The 15,456-nt window shown below is 45.0% G+C and overlaps 1 protein-coding gene across 1 annotated transcript in view; it reads left to right on the forward strand.

Moving 5' to 3' along the window:
- The window catches only part of INPP5A (inositol polyphosphate-5-phosphatase A), a 550,538-nt gene that overhangs the window by 195,915 nt on the left and 339,167 nt on the right, over positions 1–15,456 (forward strand). Inside the window, exons 3-4 of the mRNA XM_075351609.1 lie at positions 8,754–8,854; positions 13,692–13,779. Coding sequence (XP_075207724.1) covers positions 8,754–8,854; positions 13,692–13,779 — 189 coding nt within the window. The remainder of the gene's footprint in view (positions 1–8,753; positions 8,855–13,691; positions 13,780–15,456) is intronic.

A 15,456-nucleotide genomic window follows, 5' to 3' on the forward strand; every position in this document is an offset into this window, starting at 1 on the left:
TGACCAGGTCTGGGCCATCACATTCCCCAGACCTTTCCTCCAATCTTCCTCTCCTGAGGAGAGTGGTGTAAGGTAGGCCCCATAAACAGGCGTACCCGCTTCCGAGTGTTGGAGGGCAGGCCCCATAAACAGGCGTGCCCCCTTGTTGGTGCAGAGCCATGCCCCTCAACAGGCAGACTCTGGGGTTGATACCAAGGAGGCAACTTTTTACAATGCAAAGTTTGTGGTTAAAGCCAGTTCATAACCAGTGGTCTAACATTTTAAGGAGGTCTCACAATAGTCCTTGTGGGCACATTTCGCTTAAACGTTACTTAACTATAAACAGGTTAAACATTACATTTCCTACCGTCACTTTGAACTAAACTGTACTTTCTCTATAGCGTAATGGGAGCTGACCAAAGTTGCTGCGGGTTGACCTACGCAGTACTATACTGTCATCTGTCTGAGGTTGTATCCTCCCACCCGATGTATGTGTCTCAATGTGAATAATGGGTGTACTGGGTATTGATACCAATGCATGGTCTTCTGCTTCAGCTACATTTGGCTCTTCCAGGTTCTGAACAGGTTCTTCTGGGTTTCTTACTTCTCCAGATTGAGGGAATGTAATAACCGGAATAACTACTGCTCCATTGTATTGAGGCCAACTTGCTGGAAAATCTCCAAGTACAGTATGGATCATCTTTTCTTTTGGTTCTTGAACTGGCAAAGGGTTGGGAATTTCTTCAGGGATTCTTAGTTGTTCAGGACATTTCTTTAAGCGATCTCTAGAAACGACAGCTGTTGTTTTTCCTCCATCTTTGCTGATAAGGCATGTCTTTTCACTGCTAAGCGTCGATGGTAACACAGTATAGGGTTCTTCTTCCCAGTGATTGTCAAGTTTATGATGTCTTCTCTTTCTTTTGAGAACTATATCTCCTGGCAGCAAAGGAACAGCAGGTGCTTTTCGATTGTAGGCCTTTTCTTGTTTCTCACGCTGCTGAGTCAGGCTTCGCTCCACACACTCTTGTACTTTCTTGTATTGGGCTTGGCGGTTGGAATCCCAATCAGCACCTTGTAGATGGTCTTCAGGGGTCTCAACTCCCATTTCCAGATCTACTGGCAACCTCCCTGGTCTGGCCCTCATCAGGTATGCCGGTGTGCAGTTCGTGGAACTCACAGGGATGTTGTTATACATGTCCACTAGATCGGGCAGTTTTTCCGGCCACTGACTTCGTTCTTCTAGTGGGAGCGTCTTCAGAAGGTCGAGAATGATGTGGTTCATCTTCTCACACATGCCATTGGTCTGAGGATGGTAAGGCGTAGTACGGATCTTCTGGCAGCCGTATAGGTTACAAAACTCCTTAAACACTTCAGCTTCAAAGGCTGGTCCTTGGTCAGTGAGCACTTGATCTGGATAGCCATGTGGTCGACAGAAGTGTGTCTGGAAAGCTTTGGCTGCAGTTTGACCTGTCAAGTCCTTGACTGGTACTACCACCAGGAATCTGGAGTAGTGGTCAACCATAGTGAGAGCGTAGTTGTAGCCTTGTCTGCTGGGTGCCAACTTTACATGGTCCAGGGCCACGATCTCCAGGGGCCGTTTAGTTTGGATTGGCTGGAGTGGTGCTCTCTGGCTGTGCTGGTCTTTTCTTCTAAGATTGCAGGGCCCGCAGTTTCGACACCACTTCTCTAGGGCAGATCTCATGCCCACCCAGTAGAATCTTACTTTAAGTAGGGCCTCCAGTTTCTTCCAACCAAAGTGGCCTGCACCATTGTGATAGGCTTCTAGCACCATCCTCGTATCCTTCTGTGGTACAATCACTTGCCACACCTTCTCATGCGTCCTCGGGTCAATGATGCTCCTGTAAAGTTTGTCTTGATAGATGAATAATCGACCCCTCTCCTTCCATAGGTACTGTGCCTCAGGTGGGGCTCCTTTGTCAAGGCTGGCGCCAGGCTGGTTGATCAGTTTCTTTACCAACCCTACCGCTGGATCATTTTCCTGGGTCTCCTTCCAGTTGTAGTGAGGTAGTGGGTTCAGGGTCACCTCTTGGCGGTTGGCACGCAACTGCCGGCACTGTTTTGCTCCATGGCGATGGAACGCTGGCAGCTCAATCTCTTCAAGATCATCTACATCTTCACCCTCGTCTGCTAGGTGAGGCATCCTGGACAGAGCATCTGCGTTGCCGTTCTTGCGGCCAGCTCGATACTTGACAGTAAAGTCATAATTCGCCAGCCGGGCTACCCAACGCTGCTCCATGGCACCCAATTTAGCAGTGTCCAAGTGGGTCAGGGGGTTGTTTTCCGTGAAGACAGTGAATTTGGTGGCTGCCAGGTAGTGCTTGAACCGCTCTGTGATAGCCCATACCATGGCCAGGAACTCTAGCTTGAATGAGCTATAATTCTCTGGGTTTCTTTCAGTAGGCCTGAGCTTCCTGCTGGCGTAAGCAATCACACGCTCTTTGCCTCCCTGCACCTGTGAAAGCACTGCTCCCAGGCCCACATTACTGGCATCTGTGTACAGTACGAATGGCAGACCGTAGTCAGGGTAGGCTAGGATCTCTTCACCCGTCAAGGCCCCTTTCATTTGTCTGAAGGAGTGTTCTTCTGCTTCTCCCCAGTGAAATGGCGGGCCGGAGATCTTTCCTTTCTTCTTTGGGTGGCCTACCAGGAGCTCTTGCAAAGGCGCTGCCATTTTCGTGTAGCCCTTGATGAACCTTCTGTAGTAGCCTACCAAGCCAAGGAACTGACGTACCTCCCGGACGGTAGTAGGTGTGGGCCATTCCTGGATGACTGTGACCTTCTCTGGGTCCGGTGCTACTCCTTCTGCACTGACCACGTGACCTAGGTACTGGACCTTTGGCTTCAGTAAATGGCACTTGGATGGTTTCAGCTTCATTCCATATCGGGATAGTGCTTCAAAGACTTCAGCCAGGTGTTTCAGGTGGTCCTCGTAGGTCTTGGAGTACACGATGACATCATCCAGGTAGAGCAGGACGGTTTCAAAGTTGAGGTGCCCTAGGCAGCATTCCATAAGCCTCTGGAAGGTCCCGGGGGCATTGCAGAGTCCAAATGGCATGCTGTTGAACTCACAGAGGCCCATTGGGGTGGTGAAGGCCGTCTTCTCCCGATCTTCTTCTGCTACAGATACTTGCCAGTAGCCACTAGTAAGATCTAGGGTAGAAAAGTAGTTAGAGGCTTTCAAGGCAGCGAGGGATTCCTCTATCCTTGGCAAAGGGTAGGCATCCTTGTGTGTTATCTGATTTATCCGTCTGTAATCCACACACATCCTCATCGTGCCATCCTTCTTTCTTACCAGGACCAGGGGAGCCGCCCAGGGGCTACAACTGTCCCTTATGACGCCTGCCTCCTTCATGTCCTTCAGCATGTCCTTTGTGCGCTGGTAATGGGCTGGTGGAATAGGCCTATGTCTTTCCTTAATGGGAGGATGACTGCCTGTGGGTATGTGATGTTGCACCCCTTTGATCCTACCAAAGTCTAGTGGGTTCTTACTAAAGACCTGCTCGTATTCCTGCACGACCCTGTAAACCCCATGTTTCTGGTAGTCGGGTGTAGAGTCAGTCCCCACGTGTAGTTTCTGGCACCAATCCTCTAACTGCTTTTGGGAGGTCTCGCCCTCTTTTGAGTCAGCTTGTGTCAGGGGACCTACAGGTGTTATGGCGTCATTTGAGCATGTAAACAGTTTGGCTATGGTAGCGTACCTTGGTAGTCTGGCTTCCTCCTCCCCACAGTTCAACACTCGTACAGGCACTCGTCCCTTGTGTACATCAACTACCCCCCTGGCTGTCAGAATCGTGGGCCAGTGGTCTGAATGAGTGGGCTCTAGTACAGCCTGGTAATCTTGTCCTCTGAGACCTACCGCTGCTCTACACCACATCATCATTTCACTCCGTGGGGGTATCACAATGGGGTTTGCATCCATCACCCGTACACTACCAATCTCACCGCCAGTCTGTTTTACCTGTTGCTTCCTCAGAATGATTCGGATCTCCTTTTGCAAGGCTCTTTGCGACCTGCCCTCAGCACCTTCAACAATCTGGTGAAGCAACAACAACACTTCCCCTAGGCAATTTTCTATGACATTAGTGCCTAAAATCATTTGCGGGTTCCTTTCTCTAATATCAGTGTCCACAACAATCAGTCCTTGTCCCTTCATTTCCTGCCTTCCCACCTTTATGGTTACCTCTTTGACCCCGATCTGGTCTATAGGTTGTCCGTTGGCAGCATAGATGGTGAGGGAGGGGTCCGGTGGTCGGAGATCGTCGTCCGACCAAAACCTACGATAAAGGACATACGGGATCGTGGTGACCTGAGAGCCGGTGTCCAATAATGCCGGGGTAGGGATCCCGTCCAGGACAATGGACAGGACCGGACGTCCACCCACGTACTGATCACAGCAGCGACCTGGGCCTGATCTTCTTAATCCTGAGGACTGGCCCCCGGCCCCAGGTTTGGCTCGTTTAAAGGACAGGCCCTTGCATAGTGTCCTGCCTCCTGGCAACGACGACAGATGGGTTGTCCAGATGAGTCATAGCGATCAATGCTCCTGCCTCGGGTTGGGGGACCTCTTCTCCTCCGCATCCAAGGGACGTCCTCTGGGTTGTCAGCTAGCAGGATCCGATGAGGGACTTTGGTCTCTGAGGGCAACTGCATTGCTTTCAGGATTTGTGCGACGTCCTTAGTGAGCTGTTGCACCTGGGAGGATAGTGTATTTATAGTCTCTGCTGACGCGTTGAGTCCTTTTGCAGTTACCAGGGACTGCGAGGAGGATTCCGCTCCTGCAGCCGTGGAACTGGCAGGCCATGCGGGTGCGACGGGGTCTGTGTCCACAGGAGGTTGGAGTGCTTTCACTGCCCTGTCTTTCAGAATGGCAAAGTCCACGTCAGGGTGTTCCAGGGACCACAGCTTCATCTGCTTCCCATCCTCAGGAGAGCGCAGGCCCCGCAAGAATTGTTCCTTCATCATCCGGTTTCCTTCCTGATCACTGACAGGGTCCACCAGCTTGAGAGCCCGTAGTGCAGCCCGCAGCCTGAGGGCATAGGCTCTTATGCTATCTTGGGGCTTCTGCCGGCAGTTATAGAAGTCCGTCCTCAGCTCTCCCTCGGTGCGGTGTTCAAAAGCAGCTGCTAGTTTGGCAAAGATGGTCTCAACAGAGCTCCGGTCATCATTGGTCCAGGACTCAGCTTCCAATTCTGCTGCTTCAGTCAATTGTCCCAGCACCACAGCGGCCCTCTACTTACCAGTCATCGCGTGCATGTCTAGCAGGGTGTTGATCTTCTTCTTAAACCCGGTCAGCGTGTCTATTTTACCGGCGTATTGGGGCAGCCATTGCGCTCCTGGGACATACAGCAAGGAAACTGGCATTATGGGGGAGATTTCGGCCGGCGCAGCTGCGACCGCGGCACCGGCACCAGGCGCTGCTGCGTCTAGCGCGAAGGGGGCTGGCCTCGCTTGGGCTGCGTCGCCCTGACCAGGGGCATTACCTCCTGCAGCGTCCATTTTTCTTCAAAAATCTCCGCGCCCCCTTTCCACTTCCTGGGTCAGTACGCTCTCCGAATTGTGGGGGATTCTGGGGCGGCCACACCTCTTCGTGGGCGGTGCTCTTCTCCCTCGCGCGGGCTACAGCGCGCGCTTTTGAAGATGGCAATATGGCGGCGGTTCAATTTTTGCGGTCGGACCTCTGAGGCACACGGTCACCTGTCTGAACAGGTCTAGTCCAAATCCTGTTCGTGACGCCAGAAGCTGTGAAGCCCCGCTAGTATGTGTCGGTGCATTACCTTCAGGGACTCCACGTGGATGGAACAGTCTGGTCACAGGTAGGGAACCTTCTTTTAGGATTGTCGTGACGCCACTCTCAGTATTGCGGTCAGCGGGGACCGCCACTGCAGATTAAGGGATGCCTGGGGCTGATGGTGGGTGCAGTCAGTATATTAGCCCCCTGAGAGTGAGGCAAGCCCCAGGCCCCGGTGTATGTGTGTGGGACCACAGGTCGCAGAATGACTCAAACACAGTCCAAGAAGTCTTTCAACGTGTTTACTCACTGTTTGGAGGTCACGGTGAGATGCCCGGGCGACACTGTGATAACCAGGTTGAACCAGGAATTCCAGGAGGCCGTTCTGAGGGTAGCTGTCCACTCGCCTTCCTTGCACTCTTTCTGTTTTAGGAGGATCCTTTGCTTGAAGCGTGGTAGGACCCCTCCAGGGAAGCTGTTACCACCCTGCTCCCCTCTCTCTGGCTCGTCTGCCGGCAGCGTGGCCTTGGTGGGATGGCTTCTGGCCCTGTCCCCTTATGGGCCTGGTGATTGCTGCTTGGCTCAAGCTCTGTGTAGTCGTGGTGAGGGCATGAAGTACCCCCCCCCCACCTGTAGGTTAAGCAGCTCTGGATGATCTGCTGCCTGTACTGGGGACCTAGTTCCCCTTGTGTGCTCGGATACCGGGATCTCCGTACTCAGCCACCCTTCTCTCTGGATGATTTTCAGGCCGACCCACGGTACTCCTTTCTCCCCCGCTTTCAGCTACTGCACTCCTCAGGACCTGTCTGACACGAGAGCTCCTCTGCTCCCTTCCACACACTTCAACTTCTTCCTCCAGACTCTCCTTCTTCCTCTCTCTGCCCTGCTTCCTAGCAACTGGCCCCTGAACACACCCCCAGCTGGGAATTGAAAGTTAACCCCTTCTGGCTACCCAAGGGTCCCCTCTGGTGATGTGGGAAGCCTGGTCACTATATGTTTGTGTGTGCACCTCATCTTGGCCTTTGGAGATTACCTGGAAGCATTGTTCCCGCATGGGTGCAATACTCTGTGGTGCCTGACCAAGTCAGGGGCGCCACATAAGCATGTCCCCCGTCCTGGCTCGTTCTTGTAGTAATGTGCCCCGTCCTGGCTCTTTTTTGTAATAATGTGCCCCGTCCTGGCTCTTTTTTGTAATAATGTGCCCCGTCCTGGCTTTTTCTTGTAATAATGTCCCCTGTCCTGGCTCCTCCTTGTAATAATATCCTCCTTATTGGCTTCTTGTAATGATGTCCACCGTTTTGGCTCCTTCTTGTAATGATGTCCTTATCCTGGTCCCCTTCCAATAATAATGTTCCCCATGCCAGTATAATGTCCCTGTTCTGGTATAAGATCTCACAGCCTGGTATAATGTCCCCCTTCCTGGACCCTTTCTGTTTTAGATCAGCGCATTTTGAAAAGAAACCATTATTCTGACCTTCCCACTCCCGTGATGTGCCGTTTCCTCTTCCATACCAAACGCTGACGTGTGCAGCTGCCTTCTGTGTGCGGTCATGGGCAACACATGATATTACTGCCATGCACCACCTGTCACTGGCAACCCTACATCTGCTGCCGACCTCTGTCCAGCAGTGTGTACTGTAGGAAGTCTGCGGGTCTCTGCAGCCTAATACATTTCAGCCAAATGTGCTTACGACTGATGCTTGATATGTAGAAATGATGCTCCACATAAATGTCACACAATCTTAGACTGAATGTGCCACCAGTATTTTGCCACATAATGTATAGATCAAGTCCCTGATTCTAGTGATGTAACTTTGTGGGCTGCTTAGTGTTGTTTTAATAAGTTTGCTGTTTTATCAGCAGGAGATTATCATTAGAGGACTAGTAAACCTGCTGACATGTAGTCCTTCGCATTCATGAGCTCTGTATAACCCCGCCCCCACCACTGATTGGCAGCCTTCTCCCTATGCACAAGGTATGCAAATAGCACCCTCATACATGCAGTATTGGCAATAGATGCCACTTCATAGCCACCTTTATTTGGATGCAGGTGATTGACAGCTGGTTAGAGTAATGTATGAACCTCTTGTCTTGTGACTTTGGGATTTCAGATACCTAACACATGAATTTTTAATACTTTTATCGCCACATTGTATCGGCACCATGTATTTTTAATGGTCGCTTCCATTGTGGAAAGGCTTCCTGCGTATTGCGTTTTAATTTTTAATCTGTCAATGAGCTCAATAGACTTAATAGGGAAGATGTCTGTGTCCTCAGAATGAGGATCTGAAGAATAGGTTAATGGTATTTAGCTTGTAATTACAGTGGAGGGAGAAGCCTGCAGATATAATAACAGTAATATTACTGTGCTGTTGTACATTCCAGGAAAACGGGCTCCGCGCTCACATTTTTCTCGAGTAGTTGTGGCTCAGGAATGTGTGTAGGTGTCTTGGTACAAAAAGGGTTTATTTTCATTAGCGCTGACAGGTAAAACTACTTTACTTAAAGTCTTAAGTTAAAAGAACTGTCTTCTGTGAGACGACGACTTAGGCGAGTTCTATTATTTACGTAAATGAGAACCTGTGCAAGACACACGTACTGTAGCAATACTAAAAGCTCAGATATCTCATGATAGACCTCTCATTGTAAGCTAATAGTTACCAACAACTATTCCTCCAATCTCAAACCGGTGGCTTTCCAGCAAAAGACACAAATCTTACCATGTCCTGGCATTTATGGCGTATTGAGTTATATATTTGCCACTCTGACCAGCATCCCCGCCCCTGCTGAAGAAAAGCCTCCCCACAGCAGGATGATGCCACCACCATGTGTGACAGTGGGCATGGTGTTTTCAGTTTTCTGCTACATATAGCATTTTGCATTGAGCCCAAAAAGTTCTACTTTTGTCTCATCTGACCAGTGCATCTTCTTCCACATGTCATATAGGGAACCCAGCTAGCATTTGGAAGAAATTATGTTCCTTTTAATCTGTTAGTCATTTTTGTGTTTTTGTTTGTTTTTTCAGACTGTACACGCACAGAAGCCTCAGTTTTTATCGTTGCACTGTCAAGAGGTTGGTGGGAAGAATTATGAAGCGTCTATGGCTCACGTCGACAAGTTAGTCAAGTAAGTACATTGAATTGAAAATAATGTAAGAATTCATAGTGAATTTTTATTTTTGTTTGCTAACTAAATGCAAAGTTTCGACACAGTCTGCAAGTGCTTAAACATTTAGTATCCTACAAAACTGATACAAATTACAAATTATTTTATTGAGTTTTTATTTAGTATGGAGTGATGTCTCGGTACCCAAGTTAACTTCAGGAAGAAATACAGTCTAAGGCTGCTTTCACACATCCGGTTTTTGCAGTGCGGCTCAATCCGGCTCAAAAACCTATGCAATGGATGCGGCTAAAAAAAAAACAAATCCGGTGCATACGTTTTTCCCATGCGGCTCGTCCGGTTTTTGATGGATGCGGCTTGATACTGAGCATGCGCAGTACAAAAAACGCATCCAGCGGCCGGATGCGTTTTTTGCCGCAGGAAGCCGCATCCGGTGTCCATAGGCTTGCATTGTGAATCGCGCCGGATCCGGCGCGATGCGTTTTTTTCGCCGCACAAAAAAAGTGCCAGGCAACGTTCCATCCGGCCGCCGCATGCGCTAAATATGCCGCATTCGGCAAAAAACGGACGCAACGCAAGGCCATGCGGCACAATACGGCGCTAATGCAAGTCTATGCGGGAAAAACCACAACCGACAAAAAAAAAAACGGTTGCGTTTTTTCTGCATAGCGCCGTATTGTGCCGCACGGCAAAAACAGGATGTGTGAAAGCAGCCTAACTCTAAGGCCTTGCAAGCACGCTGCGTTTTTTATGCATTTTTCGGCGCCATTTCTTGCCCGAATCTGCATGTCTATTCGTATGGCAGCAAATTGAATGAGAATTCTGAAGTGCTGTACTTTTTTTTTTTTTTTTTTTTTTTTTTTTTCCCTTGCAGTAATGGGTGCAGAAAAAAAAGCAGCATGTCAATTGTTGATGCTTTTTTTTTCCCTGTGTTGTAGCCCTTCCGCTCGTTGATTTCACAAAAAAACCCACTTTGCACAAAAATGTACCAAAAATGCATGTTTTTTGGTGTGTTTTTCTGCTATAAGGTGCGGATTTCAGTGCAGAAAATGTTCATCTGCTTTGATGCCTAGTCCGGCCATATTCCATTGTCTAGGGCAGATCTCCTCACTGGGAGCATGTTGTTATATATCTGGAGCATCAGTGGTGGCATTATTATTTATTGGGAGTAGTGTATGTATGTAATCTATATAACATAATTACTCACGTTAGGAATATTTGGCTTTCAAGTGAAATTTATGGAAAACCGGTCACTATACCATTCCCAAAGTGTGTGGCAATTACCGTATGTATTGACTAGACACACCTGCCCTCACTGTAAAACCACCAAAGGTTTGTCTGGTAACAGTGGCTAATGTATAGCGCTTTCTTTAACGTCTCAATATCATTAGCGGACATTACTGCTCCGCTTGAATCAAGTTTGATCAGTGAGCAAGACTGAGGCCCACAGGCTCCTTAGCCAGCAAGACAAAGATGCCTGTGCCTAGTGGTGTGCTCAGGTACCTCTTCTAGTACGAATACTACGCTTACGTAAACTGTTTACAATGATCTGACGTCACCCATAAATGCCTCTATTCTCCCTTAAATGTGCCTGGAGTTGTGTGGCATTCATCATTCTATTCCGGAGGGCATTGTTCACATTGAAGCGGTGATCAGTGTGGGATGTGGCCAAAGGATGTCCACTTCTCTGGCTTGTCCAGTCTCTCTGTATCTCTGTTGCAGCCTTCTGATGACACTCTGTGACGCACTAATCTCAGTGACCAGTTCCATCTCAGAACATCCTGCTTGAAGTCTCACAATGGCGCGGGGCTGCTGATCTACTGTTAGTTGTCTAGGTCTCCATGATGTCAAAATGGGAACAGCATGATGAGGAGGAATGTTTAATTCCAATTCTATTTGAACCCCAAACTTCATTATGAGATTCATGGATCGTTTACCTGTTGTGAATTTTGCCATTAAGCTCCTTGGTAGAGAACCGCAATTTGTCCAAAAAGTAGTGAAAAACTGGACAAGTGCATCCAAAAGTATAGAGAGGGTCACATTAAGTTCACCTGAAAATATGGTACAAGTTATCTCCCGGTAACACCAGCGGAACGTCCTACTGCACATGCTCATACACAGCCGTCCTATTAACATCATAGGACAGATTTCTAGTGTAACATCAAAACGTAAATTAAAGTGATTGCCATCCTACACAAAACGAGTAAGAGGTGCTAATTAAACTATTATTAATAATAATAATAATATTATTATTATTATTATGTGCTCATACATTATTTTTTATTCCCTGAAAACACCTTTAATCTGTCCCTGCCCAACCTATTAAAACTGTAAAATTGGTTCACAAAAAATGGTGGCGGAGGATTACTAGCCGACCAAATTCTTTAATGGTAGAAATATCCTCCGAATAAAAAGCCATAGAACGTCACTGATTCCTTTCCACAATTACAATTTTCAGTTATGAGTTTAAATAACTTTTCCAATCTGGGGGTCAAAGTTAAAGAACTTTTTATTATAGAAAAATTAAGTTTTTTGACTCATTACATTCTGTTCTCACACATCTCCTCAAGTGTTTTTGTTGTTTTCTTTTTTTTTTTCTTCAGTAACTGGAATGTTCCCCTGGCTGGTTTTTAAAAGTTAAAAAATAAATGTCCTGAGCTTCCTCTCCTTGCTTATGTTATCGCTGATTAAATTTGATTTTCTGTGAAATTGACCTTCAACTATGGGTAGATAGCAATGCAAGGTTAATGTGCAATTTGTAAAACAAATACATTTCAGCTGCTTCTTTTTTGGTGACTGAGGAAAACCCTTGTGCCGTCAATGTGATGTTAATCAAGCAAATGAATATGTTCCAATTTCATAACCCGGTATGGTCAGTGCTCTGAAAGTTGGTCAATGCTGCCCTCTAGTGGTGGTGATAGAAATATATTTTACACACAGCACAGATACTGCAAAACTTATTACAATATGTTGCTTTCGTAATATAGTTACCTATAGAAAATACTTTATACAACTTTGCAATAAAGGTTTTGTATTTAGATACTGTGCACTGTATGGCGCTAGTATCTCGGGCAATTAGTAATTCTATACAATCTACAAAAAGTAGTTTTAAATACTTCTGAATTTTTTTTTTATCTTTGTCTACTAAAACCAATGTCATTTTATTCTTTTTCCTTTTAGTCATGATGTAACTTCTGAGATATATACACATATACAGTGTGTGTGTGTGTGTGTGTGTATGTATATATAATATGTATATGTATATATATATATATGTATATATATATATATATATATATATATATATATATATATATATATATATATATATATATATATATATATATATATATATATACAGTACAGACCAAACGTTTGGACACACCTTCTCATCTCTAGAACAACTGTTAAGAGGAGACTTTGTGCAGGAGCCTTCATGGTAAAATAGCTGCTAGTAAACCACTGCTAAGGACAGGCAACAAGCAGAAGAGACTTGTTTGGGCTAAAGAACACAAGGAATGGACATTAGACCAGGGGAAATCTGTGCTTTGGTCTGATGAGTCCAAATTTGAGATCTTTGGATCCAACAACCGTATCTTTGTAGAAAAGGTGAACGGATGGACTCTACATGCCTGGTTCCCACCGTGAAGCATGGAGGAGGAGGTGTGAAGGTGCGGGGGTGCTTTGCTGGTGACACTGTTGGGGATTTATTCACAATTTAAGGCATACAGAACCAGCATGGCTACCACAGCATCTTGCAGCGGCGTGCTATTCCATCCGGTTTGCGTTTAGATGGACCATCATTTATTTTTCAACAGGACAATGACCCCTCTAGGCTGTGTAAGGGCTATTTGACTAAGAAGTAGAGTGATGGGATGCTACGCCAGATGACCTGGCCTCCACAGTCACCAGACCTGAACCCAATCGAGATGGTTTGGGGTGAGCTGGACCGCAGAGTGAAGGCAAAAGAGCCAACAAGTGCTAAGCATTTCTGGGAACTCCTTCAAGACTGTTGGAAGACCATTTCCGGTGACTACCACTTGAAGCTCATCAAGAGAATGCCAAGAGTGTGCAAAGTAGTAATGAAAGCAAAAGGTGGCTACTTTAAAGAACCTAGAATATAAGACATATTTTTTCAGTTGTTGCACACTTTTTTTTAAATATATTTCATTCCACATGTTTAATTCATAGTTTTGATGCCTTCAGTGTGAATCTACAATTTTCAGAGACATGAAAATAAAGAAAACTCTTTGAATGAGAAGGTGTGTCCAGACATTATATATATATATATATTATATACACACACACACATACACACACCGTATATGTGTATCTGTATATATATATCTATATATATAATGTGTGTGTATCTATGTATATACATATATAATGATCTATCTTATTCAGTCACTTTGGTAGAGATTCCAGATAAATTGCTAGAATAGGAATACCCCTTTTACCTTTCTGAGATTTTGTCTCTTTAAATTTATGATTTGGCTCAGACACATAATATCTGAGCTCCAAACTGGTCACGAGAAATAATATTCTCTGTTAACTGTGGTCAGCCGTAATTATTTATTTACTTTTCTTCATTAGTAAAAGGAATTTTACATCTGGAACAAGATATAGGTCATAAAGGAAATCTGTCTGGAGAGAAAAAAAACTGAAACGTTTGCACTTTGCCTAGTTTTTTTTTTTGTTTTGTTTTTTTATTTTTTGTTTTTTTTTTTTGTTTTTTTTTTAAATTAAAAAAACCCACAAAGTTTTAAGTTGCCAATCATACCTTTTTTTTCCCAGCCCATCATTCGTGTTCAGTAAATTCTGTCTTTCTTGCTTTCAGAGATCTTCTGTCGAGTGATGCTATGAAAGAATACAACAGAGCTCGAGTGTACCTAGACGAAAACTACAAGTCACAGGAAAACTTCACGGTATGGCTTCATATAACTGCTGTAACTATTCTATCTTCTGTTGTGGATTGCTGGAGGAGCTGTGAGACCATTACTTATCATCACATGTCTTGTCAGCCCATTTGTACTACTGAAATGAGGCACAGAGTAAAAAATAAAAGGTTGATTTTTAATTTTAAGCAGTGATGCATGTCTGAAGGGCTTGTGTTCATTTATTTGGCCATATTGGGGTGTTTTAGTTTTTGTTTTGTTTCTCTGGCTTAGAAGGGACCTTCTCCTATAGATTTGTGATCATTCCAATTCCTCAAGGATGTTGGACCAGAGAACAAAGTGCACAACTTTGCCTTGGTTGTATCTGACTCGTGCATTTAAATAACCCGATGACACACAACTAATGTATAAATGTATAACAACGGTTTGTTTTGTTGGTTTTTTTTTGGGGGGGGGGGGGGGGGGGGGTTTTGGCAAAAATTCTTATGTTCCTCAGAATAAAAAAAATGTATGTGAGATGAAAGCAAAAAATTAACAAAAATTGAAACCGTTCTCTTTAGCAGGAGACCTATGGGGAGTGTAAAGGGTCTTAGGATATATTTTTTTTTTTTAAGACTATAGGGCACATCGGACCATAGGTGTCACCCATAATTTCTGCTGTATGTCTTATGGGTACATCCAAAAAAAGCATAGGCAGCACCCCAGTTTTTTAAGTGGAAAGTGTGGACTTTATTGAGCCCAGTTGCAATGTTTCTGTTCCTGAGAACCTTTGTCAAGCACTAACAAAGGTTCTCAGGAACTGTATCGTTGCCGCTAGGCTCAAAGTCCATATTTTCCACTTAGAAAAACTGGAGTGCTGCCTATGCTTTTTTTTTAATATGTAAATATTACAAATTTTTAGTTGGCTTTGGTAAGGCTTGGCACCTAGTACCTGCAATAGTGGTGCTGTTCTACTTTTTGTTTTTTCTATGTCTTATGGGCGATATTCAGTTGCTATACTGCAGAAACAGTAATGTCTGAAAGCCAAAATACGTCATCGATATACCCGCAACAGCAGCCCCTGGGTATGGCAGCTACCCATATAAGGGCTGTTGGCTAGGCAGTCTTTAGGGGTGCAACATGTTAAAGAAAAATATATATATTTTTAGTGTACATGAGATTACATCAGTATATGGACTGTTTTCTTGTTGTGTAATATACCTTTGTCACTAGATAACATCAGTATGTGTATTTTTTATATATATATATATATATATATATATATATATATATATATATATATATATATATATATATATATACACACTGATTTAATCTCATCTACACTAAAAATCCATAATATTAAAACCACATAAGGGTGAAGGAATATCAATGATATTATCTACTGACAAAGGCACGTAGCAGGAGTGGGCTATATTACACAACAAGAAAACAGTCCATTCTTGTAGTTAATGAGTTGGAAGCCGGAAAGACCTGAACAACAAGAGCAAATGGTGATTACTCGGTCCCAGCACCCCAAAAATAGCAGCTCTTATGGAATATAGTGGTTAGTACCTACCAAGTTAATTCATAAAAGGGCAACCAGAGTCCATTTTGTGCACTGACGACTCACTGATGTGCACAGGGAGTAATGGTTAGTCAGTCTTATGTATTCCCTAAAATTGAGCTACTTTAATACAAATTGATGAAAAAATACTGACCCATGTC

This window comes from Anomaloglossus baeobatrachus, chromosome 5 (assembly GCF_048569485.1).
Source record: "Anomaloglossus baeobatrachus isolate aAnoBae1 chromosome 5, aAnoBae1.hap1, whole genome shotgun sequence".
Taxonomy (NCBI): Eukaryota; Metazoa; Chordata; class Amphibia; order Anura; family Aromobatidae; genus Anomaloglossus; species Anomaloglossus baeobatrachus.